This window comes from Helianthus annuus, chromosome 14, assembly GCF_002127325.2.
Source record: "Helianthus annuus cultivar XRQ/B chromosome 14, HanXRQr2.0-SUNRISE, whole genome shotgun sequence".
In the NCBI taxonomy this organism is placed as follows: Eukaryota; Viridiplantae; Streptophyta; class Magnoliopsida; order Asterales; family Asteraceae; genus Helianthus; species Helianthus annuus.
In genome coordinates, this window is record NC_035446.2 from 164,716,700 (window position 1) to 164,734,965 (window position 18,266).

Consider the following 18,266-nt stretch of genomic DNA (forward strand, 5'->3'; position numbering starts at 1 on the left):
ACTAAAAATAACACCATTCAGTACAAAAATAACACCATTCAGCAGTAAATAAAAAAAAACATCATTCAGTACAAAGAATATAACACCATTCAGTACAAAAATAACACCATTCAACAAACAAAATAACACCATTCAATAAACAAAATAACACCATTCAGAAAAAAATAACACCATTCAGAAAAATAAAATAAACACCGTTACTGAAAAGAAAAAACTAACACCATTCAGTACAAAAATAACACCATTCATCAGTAAAATAAAAATAAAAAAACTATTCAATACAAAGAATGTAACACCATTCAGTACAAAAAAACACCATTCAGCAAACAAAATAACACCATTCAGTAAACAAAATAACACCATTCAGAAAATAAAATAAAACACCTCTGTATCATCTTCTTCACTTCCGGCACCACCACCACTGCCACTTCCGGCACCACCGCTGCCGATCCAGCACCACCACAACCGCCGCCGCTCGAACCACCACCACCGCCGCTGCCGCTCGCATCCGTCATCCGAATCAACCGCTTCCGCGAAGTCAACCGCTTCCGACACCGATTGATGTTTAATCTTCCGCGAAGTCAACCGCTTCCGACACCGGCTTCCGACACCACTGCATCTCTAACGATCGTCTTTGAGATTGATGTTTAACAACCGCGAAGTCAACCGCTTCTGATACCGGCTTCCGACACCACTGCATCTCTAACTATCGTCTTCAATAACCGCTTCCGACACCGGCTTCCGATTGATGTTTAATCTTCCGATTCGTGGTGGTCTTGGAGTTGATAATGGAGAGAGAAATTCTGAACGTATGATAGAGAGAGATCTGGAGAGAGAGAGAGAGAAATTGTAGGGATTTTGATTTAGAAAATGGGGATAAAAAGACACAATTGCCCCTAGATATTTCAATTAAGTCCAAATTAATAAAAATATTTTACAATTTGGTCCCTATTATCTCAACCATTAGATCAAAGATCTAATGGCTGAGATTCTTTCTTACCTTTCTCACACTTTAGGCTTTTTTTAAAGGATCCTCTACCTGTTATCATAAACAATTTGTTTTTAATTTCATATATATTATGTTACTTAATTTTTTTATGTAGTGATGTAAACATAAAACTTTAATTTAAAAAATAACATTTTACATCGTAAGTTAAATTACTAGTTATTAAAGTAAGTATTTGCCTTTTATAAATCCTACGTCTTCAAGGATTTCATATTCTTTTTTTTTTCCTCAAAATGTAGAAATTCTTCATTCATCCCTCCTAATTCCGAGCCAAACATAGCATTTATGAGTTGCAAATTAGAATCTCATAAAAGGGATCATGTATAAATACAAGGACCAACTGATAATAAAAACAATATCCTAATAAACTTTCTTAACTCTTTTAACTTCAGCCACCACCCGCCACAACCAACTACTACAAGTACAACCCATGCCAACCACCGCCACCATCAGCCGCCAACCACCACCACCACATCCCACCGCCAACCACCACCACCGTTAACCGCCCACCCCCATCGTCAACCACCAAGACCCTCCATTGCCAATAACCACTATCACGACCAGCCAACCACAAGATACATTTCAGACAGCAAAATAGTTTAGAGGGGTGAAATAATCATTTTGCACAGTTATTTAGAGGTTTAGCCAAACAACACTTATTGGCTCAACACAACATTTACTGGTTCAAATCCTCTTAGCTGGTCAGACTTCTTAGATCATGGCTAATGCAAAGCATCTAGCTTGCATTTGGCTTATGTGGATTTAGCGTTTGAGAGGGAATGCGTCGGAGGAGTTTCTATTTGAGTGAAATGTTTCTGAGGAAGAATGGTGCATTTTGATATGCATAAATAAGTTGCACACTATAAGTTTTAGTGACTTGTATATCATTTTTTTCATTTCAAATATAGTAATTAGCATGGTTGTAAAACAAGGTTTCCAAGGCCGAGTAGTCGCTACGAGGTAGGCTGCCGAGTCGACTTTCTTTGACACCGCCTAATTACTCGGAACCGGTCAAACGCGGTCAACCTCAGCCAAAATCGTATCTAGTAGATCAACTCGGGCCGCGTTTGACTTAAAAATAATAAAACATAATTTCTATGCCTATCATTTTAAAGAATTAATATCATTTTCACGTATTTTGTTATAGATATTAGTAAATTTATGTTATTTGACATATATTTAATTTCCAAAAACTAACTTCTTTATAATTTAACATGTCCGAGTACTCCTCGAGTACTCTCCGCCTAGGCCGAGTATTCTCAACTCCCCGGTCGACTGACTAGGGACCGCCTAACGACTTTTGCAACCATGGTAATTAGACAAAATAACAACAAAATACATATATAACATTTTTATTGTAAAACATAAGTTTATTAATGCTACTTTAATTAAAAATAATACAGAGGTTTAAGATACGTAATGTTCGTGTTTAGAAGTTTAATGTTTTGTTTTATAACCTTTAATATAAATAATGTGAAAATAAAAAAAAAATTATATTGATAGAATAACTTAATTATTAAAAATAAATATAAAAGTGGAGATAACGTGAAAATATATGTATTGGTAAATATGTTTGTAGGATTAGAGAGAAAATGTATATTTTTTATGTATTTGTAGAAATTTGATGTGGTGGCTGACTTAGCACGTTTATAAATGCATTTATCACTTTATATTGGTAATGGTCTTATTAGTTCAACAGTTACTAGTTTAGAGATTCCCAGACAAGCTCTTATTGTTTTATAGTCTTTTTTTGTTATCATATATTATTCCTATGAACTGATAGAATAACTTAATTATTAAAAATAAATATAAAAGTGGTGATAATGTGAAAATATATGTATTGTTAATATGTTTGTAGGATTAGAGAGAAAATGTATATTTTTGATGTATTTGTAGAAATTTGATATGTCGGCTGACTTAGCATGTTTATAAATGCATTTATCACTTTATATTGGTGATGGTCTTATTGGTTCAACAGTTACTAGTTTAGAGATTCCGACAAGCTCTTATTGTTTTATAGTCTTTTTTTTGTTATCATCTATTATTCCTATCAACAACTCGTTATTAAAAATAATGTTACGAAAATAGGAGATGTTTGAGTGATATAATCTAATAACAATCGTAAAACATAAATCGAAATGAATGTTTGCAAACCAATTAAAATGCTAATTATCTATTATCTATGTTTCTATAAAGAAAAACTTGATATTAGAAAAACAAGTTGGGGTCTACTTTATGAGAAGTAGTTTTACAAACGTACAATCTGTTAGTAGTTTTATAACTTCTTACTTGAAATTTTATAATTTAATTTCTTAACAAGACATAAGCATGACAAAGATTTGGTTGGTTGAGATATCTGGACATGTGATAACATTTACTTCATATGCATGCAAATGTCCGTGTTTGGTCGACATTTTCAATCATTGTTATTTGTTAATTCAAATTCGGGTGAATCTATGGTTCTCCATCAATTAACCAAGTGGTGACTAAGTGATGAACACGCTATGGGTTTGTGCATCGATGAAACATGAAAGAGAAGTGTAAAGAACAATGGTATGAACAGAAAGATAACAACACAAAGAAATAGCGATGAAAAACGTGACAAAATCTTATTTATCCAACCCAAAGAAATTACCCCCCAAAACTTGAGATCTTACAAATTACAAGATCTCTAAAAGATACAAAGTACAGGATCAAAACAATGATGATCATCCACTGAGGAACATCTAACACAAATGACTAATCTCTCTCACAGATGAGAGATTATCACAACGATAACAACAAACCCTAACAATCTGTAAAACAAAGTGAAAAATATAAGAGAAAATGAACACTGAATAGACACAATAGCCTTACATACTCCGACCATCAAAAGTTACAATAAGCCCCTCCATCTATGCACCAGCCACCAGAAGTTACAATATAAGACCCTCCATCTATGATCCATGAAGATCGCAGTACCTCAAATGTTACACTTAACTCCCTGAACTTTCACTTACCACCCTGATAAATTATAAAAACACCACTAAACATTCAAGTCCATATGATACCACAAATGTAATATAACACGATGATAGTTATATGCGAACAATTGAATGATAAAACAGCCTTGAAAGACCCAACAAACTTTTTTATGAGTTGTTCTAAACAGATCAACCAACCCCAATCTTTCACAAATATAAAACAGATCAACCAACCCTAATCTTTCACAAATAATAATATCCCCCTTCATTCAGTTGTTCTAAATAGATCAACCAACCCCAATCTTTCACAAATAATAAAACGGCCTTGAAAGACCCAACAAACTTTTTTATGAGTTGCGACATGTGGAGATGGATGTTAATTAGGGGATCTCGGGCGTAAGGGTTAAGCCTAGTAGGTACCTTTTTCCTATAAACCATGCGCCGTCGTCGGTGGTGCAGGTAGGGGAGGGTTTGGATGAAAGCCGCTGATATTGTTGTATATGTTTGAATACATTTGATTGATGAACGGTCATTTGCATTAAATATTTTTATTTTTTATTATTTAAAACCCAATATAAATACATACATATCTCACACTAATTTTATAAAAACAACTTAACCATACACTCTCACATACTCTCATTCATCCCTATACACTAAAAAAATGGCAAGGAGACTGTGGAACGAAGACGAAGAACTAGCTTTGGTCAACTTTTGGTTGCATGTGACTGAAAACAGACGAGGTGTCAAATTTAGAGTAAACTTTTTTCAAAAATCCAACCAATGTGTTGACGAAACCGATTGCTCTTCGCACCAAGCTTGGCTTAAGTTTAGTATTATATTCAAGGAGGTTAGCAAATTTCAACAACTCTAAACAATTGAAGGGCCAATTGTTAATGATGCACAAGTATTTTTCCTACATTATATAAAAAATCCCGTTGTTACAAAATAAATTCTAGGACATTTTTATCTAAAAGTACAAAGTCGGTGGCCTTTGCCACCGACAATACTCACCCATGTTCTTTGATTAAATCTTTAGTCCTTTTTTTGTTTGCTATTTTATACTTACACTTACCATTGTCCCTCCTACGTACAATAGCGATGTGCTTTCACCACTGCAACACAGCCGGCGGATTCGGTAGCAGAGGTCGCGGAGGCGGCAGGGACGGCGGAGGCCGTGGCGGACGCGGCGGAGGTGGCCGCTTCGGCGGCGACCGGTTCAATGAAGGTCCACCGGAGCAAGTCGTAGGTTCGTATTCATCATTTCTTCATGCGTACCAAAACCCTAATTTACACATTCAAACACAACTTGATTGCTAATTATGCAGAGGTTTCATCTTTTGTTCATGCGTGTGAGGGAGATGCGGTTACGAAGCTCACTGATGAGAAGATACCGTACTTTAATGCACCGATTTATCTTCAGAATAAGACTCAGATTGGTAAAGTTGATGAGATATTTGGTCCAATTAATGAATCTGTGAGTATATTTTATTTAGGGTCCTAATATTAATACATGGCAAAAACTTATTTACACATGGTGTATACGGACCGTATACAGTTATACGACCCGTATATAATAAAATAAAACTAACAAAGTCTGTGCCTTCAGACTTTGTCAGTTTTTTTCATTCCATACGGGCCGTATAACTGTATAGGCCCGTATACACCATGTGTAAAGAATTTGCCTGGTCGTATACAATGGATACGAATACTGTATACGGGCCGTATAACTGTATACGGCCCGTATGAAAAGAAAATTAGATTTTACCCAAAGTATTTAATGGATTTAAGGTGTCAATCACACGAGACATTTTACAGTCGTTAGGTGGTCAAATCTTTCTAAAAGTAGAAAAAAATAAAACTTTAACAAGTAACAAAGACTGAAAAACAAAAAAAAACGTGTCGTATGACTGTAATAAAAAGGAAGGGTGAGGCATTTGATGAGAGTTGTAAGGAGAAGCGTTTTAATCACTTGTTTTCAACGGAGATGTAATGCAATGATTCTGCTAGTGGTCGGGCTTCCAATGCTTACACATGGTGATAAACAACGCTGATATGAACCCAAACCAACTGCTTTGTCATGAGTCGTCGGGAAAACTTTTCCTCAGGGGAGGGTGAGTAGTATGAGTCTGATTCCATTATGGTTCGTGAATGTTTCGAATCGTCATAGAAGACGTGTCGGGTTCTGCTAGAAGAGTATAAGGATTTTGTTGGTTTGTTTCCAAGTCGGGTTTAGAATGTTTGAAGTATTCTTGGTTCAATACCAACTCTTCTGAAAGACAAGAATACAACGTTCATGTATCACAAGGAATGACCGATCTAAGGCAGAGAACCTGATTTAGATACACAAATTCATCACCGGTTTCTATAGCACAAGCACATACACAGTTTGTGTAGAGATCTTTACGTACAAATTTGCATTACCCTTACGGTTACAAATGAAGTATTAAAAGATGTTAGTTTCTTGACAATATGGTTTCTCGACAAATGAAGTATTATCTGTCCTTGCTGCCTCTTCGGTTGGTAAAAGACGTAGGATGGTTTCTAATACAGGCTCTTTGTCAGTTGTGGTTGATTTATAGCAGGAGGTTATGAAACGAGTATATGTTTATGCGAATTCACAACATCCTTGCTTTATTCTCTTTAATCTATTAGAATGATCCTTGTTTTGTCACGTACATGCGTTTAATTCCCAACATCATCTGTTCATCATTGTTCTTGAAGATGAAGATGAAGATGAAGAAACGAGGGTTTATTTTCATTAATCTATTAGAACGATCCTTGACTTGAATTTATGGATTTCGGTTGGATCAGAAAAACTTAACAAGAGAATGAACTAAAAAAATACAATTGATTACTCGGTCGAATAACCGGTCCGTTAAAGTTGAGCTTCCTGATGCAACTTTCACAGTGGTACCAATGTCCTACTACTACAATCCTTCCAACGCCTAATTCCGATACAACCCTCGATGTTGATGAGTGAAAGAGTTAACATTCAGATTCATATTCAGGAAGCAGATGTTTATGAGTGAAAGAGTTAACAACGCTAATTAGAAAAAAAACGTGATTCATATATACAACGGTCTCTTTGCTTCGTCCACTAGAACTATTTGTGTATGCATTCTTTTGGTAGTTAACAACGCTAATTAGAAAAAAAATCTGTAAAATTAATCATATCGATTGCTATAACAGGATGGATGTGACACACACAGATAGATAAGCTGTCACAATTGTCAAGACTGTTTGTCGGGTTTCCAATGCTCACACAGGGTGATAAACAACGCTGATACGAACACATGTGTTTCGAAATAGGCTTTGTTCTTGGTTTAATGAAGTTACACGTAACATCTACTTATATTGAGATTTAAACAATGCCCGCCTCAACTGAGATAACGGACATCCATCAAGCTCAAAAAGAAAACTTGTGTTTCCCATAGTCACAAAAGATTGCGGTTTGTATTTCGCATAGCCACCGTTTCCGTAGTAAAAAACGGTTGCGGTTTGTATTTCGCATAGCCACCGTTTCCGTAGTAAAAAACGGTTGGGTTTGCACATTCAATCTTCAATACTTCATTAAAATACCACTAGTAGAAGAACCCGACACGTCTTCATGTTACGGAGAATGTTCTAGAAATTGAAGGAAAAGGAAAAGATTTGTTGAAATCGAATTTGACAACTATGACAGCTTATTAAAGGTAGCAATCACCTCCAATCATTTCCTGGTCAAATCACAGACTATAAAGTTTAAAGTTATCGTGTGTTGTAGTTTGGAAAGATGACTGAATAACAAACTGTGGAGAACTTGTTTGTGTCGGGTTCTTCTGCTAGTTACTTGATCAACGGACTGATCGGTAACGTTACTCTACTTGTGCTCCGATTTAAGCGGCGTGTTCCGATCAACGTTGTTTAAAGGTGATGAAGAGTTTAGAAACCCTAGAATGATGGTGTTTTTACGGGAAAAAACGTGATAATTGAAAAACATCAATCTATACGGCCTGTATACAGTTATACGGCCCGTATACATTTGGTAAACATCAAAAACCTCAGAAATAAATCCATTGAGCCGTATACTTTTTATAAATCGTATACACTTGTATACGGCTCGTATAACTATATACGGGCCGTATATAATAAAATAAAAAAAAACATTCTCTGCCCATTTTCCTATTCAAAAACATTCTATACGGGCCGTATATTTTGTATACGGCCCGTATACACTAGGGATTTGAAAATAAGATCTATGGGGTGTGGGAATAAGAGGGGCCTTTATTTATTTTGGGGTGTGATTTTATGAATCAGGGCTTTCTGCTGATGTGTGTATTTTATGTTTGCTGTTAAAATTTTGTAGTTCTTTTCTGTTAAAATGTTGGAAGGGATTATAGCGACTTCGTATGCGGCTGGTGATAAGTTTTATATTGATCCGGCGAAGCTTTTGCCTCTGGCGGGCTTTCTTCCGCAGCCCAAGTATGTTTTGTTAATTGTGATCCTGATTTTGTTGCATCTAGGGGTGTTTACTGTCGGTTGATTTGATTTTGACAAAAAATATAGCCTGGATGGTTGACTACTAAACATCTGGCGGTTTTACTGGTTTCGCGGTTTGAACATTTATTTTAAAGTGGCTGACTTGCTTTGGTTTGGTCGGTTTTCACAGTTTTTGAACACCCATATCTGGATGTTACCATATTGTAATATTAAAGCTAATGAGCAATGTCATGACGTGATTCTTGAATGCTTCTTGACCTAGGATCAAGAATTCGATCATACACCCTTGCAAATCATATGTTTTTATTCATGTTAATGACTTGATGCTATATTGATTTTGGTTTTGTATGTTTGGACTTTGATTTTACTGGGGAGCAGCAGGTGGAAGAGGTGGCGGACGTGGGGGTGGAAGAGGAGGTGGTAGAGGTGGTGGGCGTGGTGGAGGTTCTTTACTTGGTAGAGGTGCTCCAAGAGGTGGCAGAGGTGGTGATTTTCATGGTGGTGGTGGGCGTGGCGGTGGTTTTGGTAGGGGCCGAGGGAGATCATAGGACAAGGTGTTAACCATTGGCCCATTGCTCACACGGCGGTGCTCCTTAAAGAACATAAATAAGGGTGTTTTGGCGCCTTCGATTCCGACGAAGATGAAGCAAGCGACTGCAATGGTGGTGGGAAGGGAGAGAGAAACTCGGTCTCAAAGCTCAAACGGAATCATTGTCGCTGTCAAAGTGGTTGATTGTAATGTTTTCGTATATTTTTAGGCTGATCACAATAGCAGACGAGGTAGAGGGCGGCGGATTGCGGCGGCAGGAGGTTGTCTATGGCATGAGTAGCTGTTGTTATTTAACGGCATAGGCACCATAGTTGACAGCTACCAAGGAGTGGGTGAAGCCGGCGGTGGCAATGGGTGAAAGGGTGTGCTTCGTTCGTTTGGTATTTGAAATTGACGCTACACACATCAAATGAGAATCATAATAGCAGGGGGAACATTTGTAAGCTTCAAATTGTTGCAGAGTTCAGGTATTTTATTCAGAAACCCTAGAATTGGATGAACTGTTGTGTGCAGTTAAAACCCTAGGGTCGGTACTGGTTAGGAGATGTTTTTAGGGTTTGTTGTTAGGATTTTATGTGTATAATTATGCAATTGCAGGTTTATGTTGGTGCAATTTGATTGAATGGATGCATAAAAGTTGATTTAATGGTCTTGAGTGTAAGTAGGGTTGTTCTGTTTTCTGTTATTTTTAAGCATGGAGTTTTGATGATGCTATAGGCCATTGGAGCTTTTTGTTTTGGGTTATGAGTGGTTGTAAAAGCGAGTAGCCTTGGTTATGGAGTGTAGTGAACAATGGTGTTTGCAGACTTATTTAGTTTGTTTCTTACTATAACTAGCTAACTGGACTTGGACTTCTGCATTGGCTATGATTGATCGTTGTTTATTTTTCTATACTAATAGCTACACGGTCTTAGAAAATCTCCAAGTAAAAATCATTTCCAAGTTAAGCTTTGATGCCGGAGTAATTTCTTTTGGTTATTAGTTGTGATACTACATCGATCTTTCGTATCACAAGGTATAGTAAATGGTACATTGAATAAGCACATTTGCAGTAGTCTTTAGGATCTCTCTTTGTATTTTTAGTGTCAAATTATTTAAGAGGCTTAAACAAGGAGCATCAGTTGACAGTAGGTCAAGAAACACACATATCTGGCAAGTGGGTCTTCTAAAGAGTTGCTAAAATTAGTAGTATGGTAAGTGTGTATAATAAAAAGCTGTTGTGAAATAAGGAAAGGGGGGTATTCAATATAATTTTCAAATCACATATGAAATAAAGGCAATCGAAAACACCCATTGTAGAACGAAGACTGAGGATGAAGAAAACTAGGTGGTAAGAGGCTTAAACAAGGAGCATCCGTCGATCGTAGCTCAAGAAACATAAGCGATCTAGGCATATTGAACATGGATTTGTAGAAATGTACTAAGGTAAAAAAACCGTCACATGCTGCTGATTCGAGATATATCGGCTCGGTTTTAGTCACTCTTTGTATAAAGGGCTGCTAGAGTACACAACGCGAAGACAAGATTTAACTTTAGTTCACGGAATGTACTGTGAAGTCTCAAACTATGTTTATGTCTAGAAAGTTTGTAAAACCATGCTCATGATGTTTACGTTTCCAGCTACTTGCTGGTATGATTATATTCTATGAATGGTTAACATTGCCTTTAAAAAAATTAATACAAATATATTAAATTTATACAATTTTAGAAAAATAAAATACATACGTTTTAAATTAGTCTACGCGAACTATGTTTCGACGCAATTTTTGCTTCAAAACAGTGTACATTTCGACTTGTCACGCGTTGCCGCCGCAACGTACGGCTGCTAAAATACTAGTTTATTATTAAATTAAAAATAGTAAAGAAATTGATGGTAAACCTTATGAGGCAAACGAATTTTTAGGATAGTGGTAGACGTCACTCACGTATGCCAAATCCGTTGATGTTAAGGATCCAAAATCTTTAAATGATGGATGGATCAACTGTTTTAGCAACATGTACAAGTAACTGCAACAGGCCTACCCTCCCTATCTATGCTTTGCTTTCCATCATTTTCACGACATGTAAAACAAATCAGTTGTATAACGAAATATCTGATTTTCTAGAAACGCGAGTAAGAAATACTTATTAAATTCAATATTTTGTACGATTATATATTTATTTATTTTTTAAACGAGAAATTTGGATTACTACCGGACCACTGAAGTATTATCGTTTCACTCACGAAGTCATCTAATCATAATAAATATGAAAAAACTCCCTTAAGTTTTATCCTCCTCCTAAAATACCATTAGGCTACAATGTTATTAAATGAAAATAATAATACTAATATGCTCTTTTTTCACATACAATAAAAAAATGATAATTGTAAGAACTAGATTTACCACCTCCTGCAATGCGGCGAGAGGATAAAACGGTGCCGAATAGCACCAATGCCACACCATCGCCAACAACAACCAATACTGAAGTTATGGTGTGTTAATGCGAAGAAATTAGACTGCAACGTAAAACATATAAAATAATAATTAAGTTGATTTAGGACCTCGCGCGTTGTAACAAACATGTCAAACAGGGAAAAGATAGACGATGTAAAAACGTTGAACCATGCACGTTGAGCCGTGTTAACTCGCAAAATCTAGTACGAAGCGTAAAACGAAATGTTAAAACATTGAACCACACACATGTTACGCCGTGTTAACTCGCAAAATTTAAAACGAAAAATCTGTTAAATATGAAAAGTGTGGGGACCAAAGTTGAAAGTACAAAAGTTGTGAGATTAAATTGCAAGAGATGAAAATTTTTGGTGTTATAAGTAGAAAAACAATTAGTTTTGGGTTAAACGTTAAACATCATTTTTTTTTGAAGACCTTCCAAAAAATAAGGTACACACCTCTATACACACAAATGTTGCTAATTTAAAGTTTGTTAATTTATAGTTTGTTAATGAAAGTATATAGTCTATAATTCAAAGAAAAACGAATTACAAAGTATTGTTTCCTATCTAAGCTATATATCATATTCTTGTACTTACAAAATATGTATTTTTTTTAAATGAGAAATAAAAGTGTTAATATGCATCAGGTAAAAAAATTCATTTTTATTTAAAAAAGTCAACACTCTATTAAGTACCAGACCTTGGAATGGGAAAGTTAATTTGTGGATGTTTAATTGAACTTGCGTAATAGATTTTATAGAGGCGTGAAGGGCTTGATAATGCCACCAATACTGCCCCTGCTCGTTATATAAGCATGAAGAACGAGAGACATTTCTAGTATAATGTCAAATAAGAGAAAAAAAATTCGAAAGTAATGATTGAAAGACATTAAGGGGCGTTAACCATAACACATTTATAGAAGGGCGTTATGATTTTGATATGGTGAAAATACCCTTTAAAAGACATTAACCATTACAAATAGTCTTACTATTATTGTAAATAACAATGGTGAGAAACGTATTAAAGCCACAAAAGATCTCCAAACCTATAATGGACATGTTTGTCTCTTCCTCATGTAGAATCTCTAGTAACCTTTTTTTCAGGGACGGACTTATGTACAAAGTACGGGTTCCCGGGAACCCAGTCTTTTTTTAACTTTTAGTGTAAATATATATAAGAAGCTGAAAAGGAACCCATAAGTATATTATAAAAGGAACCCATAAACATAAAAGACATTGGTTCCACTGGTTATGCTCGCGCTTTTCTTCCTAACCCACCCGAGTTCGAATCCCGTAATTGCTGTCTTTTTCCGTTTTTTTTTTTCAATTTCTCTTTTAATTTTTTTTATTTAAAGTAATAAAACATTAAAACCCATTTAGGGTTATCAAAAACATATACGCTGCACACAAACAACTAACAAGCAGCGAACATAGATCAAACAACATCAGCAGGAAGCAGCTCCGCCTCCGCCCTTGCCCTCCGGCTGCTCCGCCTCCGCCTCCGGCTGCTCCGCCTCTGATATTGAGATGATTAAGATGGAAGACGAGTATGTTATTGAGATGTCACAGCCTTTTGTGACAAGTATGATATTGAGATGATTAACATGGAAGATGAGTATGTTGACCCGAAAAACAGAAGAAGAAAGACCAACATCACCAATCGTCATCATTTTGTGGTCAATAATTTCAACACGGTTCTCGACATGCAAATTCAAGAGCTTGGAAACCGTTTTAACGAGGTAACCACTAACTTGCTTACGTGTATGAGTTCTTTGAGCCCGCGTGATAATTTTAGTTCCTTTAATAAACTAAACTTGCTAAAGTTGGCCGAAATGTATCCGTATGATTTTACTTTTGATGAAAAAGATAAGCTTATCGATGAACTCGGCCACTACATTTCTAATATGAAAAGAAATAGTCGGTTTGATAACCTGAATGGGGTTAGTGATCTTGCCAAAAGGATGGTGGAAACAAGGAAACACATTGAGTATCAGTTGGTCTATCGTTTAATAAAGTTGTCACTAGTTTTATCGGTTGCAACGGCTAGTGTTGAAAGGAGTTTTTCTTCAATGAAGCTTGTGAAGACAGAATTGCATAATAGGATGGGTGATGGATACATGAACGATTCTTGCATTTGTTACATTGAAACGGAGTTCTTACAACAAGTTTCCGTTGAGAGTGTAATGCAACGTTTTCAAAAGATGAAAACTCGTCGTCAACAACTTTAGGTAGTTTTTTTTGTTTGTAAAGACTATCGTATTTTATATTGTGTTTTTAAATTTTTAATGACGATTTTCTTTTCATCATTGTATCGTACTTTTATTATGTGATGAACCTTACCCGATCCGAACTATCGAACCGACCCGAAATTCTTTATGGTAATTGGAGTATCTAAAAAGTGAACACAGTGAAAAATATTCCTGGATCCGCCACTGCCTTTTTTATCATTGCTCTGATCTACCCGTTTATGGGCTATTTGCGGTGGTTTAACAAATGTAACTTACGGACAAAGTAAGACGTGTGCATTAAAAATGAGATGGTTTGAGACTTTGGGATTGTATCGCATGCTCTATCCAGATGAGAGAAGGGTATTTATACACCTTTGTGTATTTGGACTCCGGTCCATGAATGCTACATCATATCGTGTTTAACTATAGTGACGCTAGGAGTGGAGTTGTCACTTTTGAGTCAAGGATCCACGTACGAACTTTAGGATAATGGCTTTGTTCCTTGGATGTTGCTAAGTTGGTGAAGCTTGCATTCACATGAAAGTCATTAAATGTGTCCTATATTATATTTGTTTGTCTTTTTCCCGCTCGAGCATGTGGCTTTGCCTAACTTGGTTAGGCTTACTCGGGTGTATTTGAATTGGACGTATCTAGGTTTCTTGCCTTGGTCATGTCTTAGTTTGTGGCCAAGACTTGGTCTTATACAGTGGCAAAGCTTATACTAGGTGTCACCCCTCTTGTATAAAAGAAGTAATGGTTATTTTAAATGTGATGTATGATGTTGTTATGTAACCACGTAATTGCCCCTCTTTGCGTCACTTGCTATATCTTTAAAGCGCTATATACATATACATATGCTGATATGCTATATCTTTAAAGCGCTATATACATGTACATATGTTATTTTTATATATTTGTACATAAAAGTCGCTTATTTAATGAATGTGCCCATAAATTAGTAACTAGTTTAGATTAAATGATAACCGACGAGGATTCTTGACTAAAATCAATGTTTCATTGTAAAATAACAAAATTGAAGTAGTGATTATATTAAAGGAAAAATAATACTAACAAAGGAAAATATATCACTAATACTCAGTCCCCTCTAATGATTCTGATATATCATTAAAAATGGAGTAAAATACTAAAATCGTCCTCAAGAATTAGTCATTTTGCTTATCTCATCCAATATATATATATAGGGTAGGGCTAGATAGAAAACCCTATCTATATAAAAAACCCTAGAAAACCCAACCTCCCGACATTTTTTTTTGAAAAAAATAACACATGTAATATACATGTTTTTAAGAGTTTTGGGCCAAAAAAATCAAAAAAGCGCCGAAGGGATAATTTAAAAAAAAAAAAAAAACTTTTCAGCAACTTTCAGCATTTTTGTCTAACACATGTTAGGCACTGAATTTTGTTTATTTTTTTTAAAAAAATCCCTTCGGCGCTTTTTTGTTTTTTTTTGCCCAAAACACTCTAAAACATGTATATTACATGTGTAATTTTTTTCAAAAAAAAAATGTCGGGAGGTTGGGTAAAAATGGAAGGAGATTTGGGTTTCCAGAGTCTTCTAAGAATTTGAGGGTTTTTTGTCTAGCATTACCCTATATATATATATATATATATAGGGTAGGGATATGGTAAAAAGTGTCTAAAATGTGAGAAGGGTAAGAAGTGTTTTAAACCATTGGATATTTGATCTAATGGTTGAGATCAATAGGGTATAAAAATGTAAATTGTGTTTTAATTAGAAGGACCTTATGTAAAATTGAAGGGCAATAGTGTCTTTTCCAATGTTTCAAATATGGTAACCGTATCCTACACAACCAAAACCCCCATTAATCTCCTAAAAACTAGCTATTCAAATTTAATTGCTAAATTATATCGATCCTTAATTCTAAAAATACAAAAATATGTAACTGCTGCAAGAAACGTATAACACTATACATCCATCATATAACACTATACATCTATCATATAACACTATACATCTATCATATAACACTATATAACAATATATAACACTATACATCCATCATAGCATGCTACTAGAAAAATATAACACTATATAACACTATGCGTCCATCATCTAACACTATATAACCAAAGAACACTATATAACACCATGTAACACTATATAAAAAATATATAACACTATACAGTTCTGAATGGTAGTTGTACTACAGAATTAATAATTTATGGTGTTATATAGTGTTTTTTGATGGTTGCGCTACAGAATTATATAACACTACAGAATTATATAACACCAAAAACCATATTATAACACCATATAACACCAAGTAACACTATATAAAAAATATATAACACTATACAGTTCTGAATGGTTGTTGCACTACAGAATTATATAACACTACACAAATTCGTAGATTAATTCCTAAATTCGAATTCCTATAATAAAGGGTGGCGGTTATTTTGGACAGTTATCTTTTAATCAATTAATTGAAAGAAATAGAAAATTACTAATTCACCCTTTTGAATTAATTTAGATATAGGACACTTGTCATCACCACATTATTTCTCACCCTTCTCACAAAAGTAGGACTTTGTACAGGATCCTCTACCTATATATATATATATATATATACATTTAAGTTTTTCATGTTTGTGTTTTATTATTATTTTCATCCTTGAGTTTGAAAATTTATTACGACTTTTATCATGGGCGGCTCTTTAGGTGTGCGAGGAGGACTTCCGCACAAGGCCCGTTTTTTCGAGGGGCACGAGATTTTTTAAAAGAATTCGATATATATATGTTATTTAAAAAAAATTGTACACACATAACAAATCCAATATAAAGGCCCATTATCAAAAGGTTTGTACTTTTTATAATTTACCCAACTTAACAATAGGTTTATTGGCTCAATCCAATACCAATATGATTAAAAAAAGAAATACGCAGCAGGAAAGGGGACGGACGAACGGCAGCAGGAAACTTGAACGACGATTTGGAGACTGGCGAACACGTTGAAGATCAGGTGAATTTCCGATTGAACTTTGATATATTGAAACTTTGATTCTGAATTTCTGATGAACTTTGATATATTGAAACTTTGAATTTCTAATCGTATATTGTATTGTCTCTTATTCTGATCGAACTTTTTGATGTATAATTGAAACTTTGATTCTGATTCAGATAATCTGATCGAACTTTGATATATTGGAAGTTTGAAAGTTTGATTTTGATTTTTGAACATCAGTACCCATCATCATATTCATATTTATAGAACTGTCCGTTTAATTGTTGATGTTGAACATCAAATATTATTTTGTTGAACATCAGAACCCGTATCGTATATTGTCGTATTGATTAAGTGTTGTCGTTTTTTTAGGCGCTAATGAATAATGGCTCCTAAACAAGCTTTCGCAAGGAGAGCTGCACGAATCATTGGTTAGCTATTAACTAATTATTTGTTACGGTATGTAACTCATTAGAATACTATGATTTTGTCATTGTCGTAATTGCATTGTTTATCAAATACTACAATTTTTGTCATTTTCGTAATTATGTTGTTTATCATTAAAGCATATAGGCTTATTTTTTGAGTTCGAACAGAGTACATAAATTCTCAGAGATGCTACTGACTTTTATCCTCAAAATTTGGACCGCATAACGAATTTATATGATTTCAAATTTTTTGAATGGAAATCCCATCTCAAAACAAAGGTTAGAAAAGTAATCAAACATTAGAAAGATAAATAATCATGTGGGAGAGATGGAGAAGTCGATGGATGGTCGGTCCCACGGAGAATGGAAGAGGAGTAAATAGCATCCGTCAGATTTGACACAAGGGTGGGGTCCATTCGTCCATCCCATTTTGATATTGTCCGACGCATCGCCATGTCATCAACTCTTTCATTGTGCTGTCACTCCCACCAAATCACTTCACTGCACCCCACTTTATTAATATTAGAGCATTCAAATAAGGCCCATTAAAAACATCTAAGAATATGTCCAACACATCAAAAAAAACACTCATCCTTCAAAAATATCAAGAACCCACCCAATAAGAAAACACAAAAACACTTAAAAACATTACCACATCATCATCACCTTTTTAATTTTTAACCACACATTTACACTACTTATTCTCTCTCTCTCTATATAATATATATATTAAAAGTATATGGGTCCCACCATTTTGTTGTTTTTAGTCGTTTTTGCAGACAAACATATCTAAAAAATAGGTTAAAAAACAAGGTCTACAATAAGAAAAAATGGATGATGTGGAAAAATGAGTAAAAACAACACCAAAAAATATATTATTGTGGATGCTCTTATTTATTAAGCTTTGCTAAACTTAACCTATATGCTAAACGTAAAATTGGAGTGTATTAGTGGTGTATGTGTTATGTTTTATGTCTATGTAAATTGAAGTGTATTAGTGGTGTATGTGTTATGGTTTATGTCTATCTGATATGTCATTGGTTGGGTGTGACCGACATAAAATATTGTCCAGCATGAAAGGGGTGTAAATGTGTGATGTGGTGGGGCATGACATTTTTCACTCCGGTAAAATGGGAGAGATGCATGGGGAATATTTTTTTTATCTTTCTAACTAATAACAAACTGACAAATC

The 18,266-nt window shown here is 35.0% G+C and overlaps 2 protein-coding genes across 2 annotated transcripts; both read left to right on the forward strand.

Moving 5' to 3' along the window:
* Positions 1 to 5,070: 5,070 nt before the first annotated feature.
* LOC110883277 (putative H/ACA ribonucleoprotein complex subunit 1-like protein 1) lies at positions 5,071 to 9,519 on the forward strand. Its single transcript, XM_022131076.2, has 5 exons — positions 5,071 to 5,218; positions 5,298 to 5,446; positions 8,318 to 8,437; positions 8,675 to 8,678; positions 8,827 to 9,519. The coding sequence occupies exons 1-5, from the start codon at positions 5,071 to 5,073 to the stop codon at positions 8,997 to 8,999; spliced, it is 594 nt and encodes a 197-aa protein (XP_021986768.1). The 3' UTR covers positions 9,000 to 9,519.
* A 3,519-nt stretch (positions 9,520 to 13,038) lies between these two features.
* Positions 13,039 to 13,662, forward strand: LOC110883276. Its single transcript, XM_022131075.1, has one exon. It carries the CDS (start codon positions 13,039 to 13,041, stop codon positions 13,660 to 13,662), a length of 624 nt encoding a protein of 207 aa, XP_021986767.1.
* The last annotated feature ends 4,604 nt before the right edge of the window (positions 13,663 to 18,266 follow it).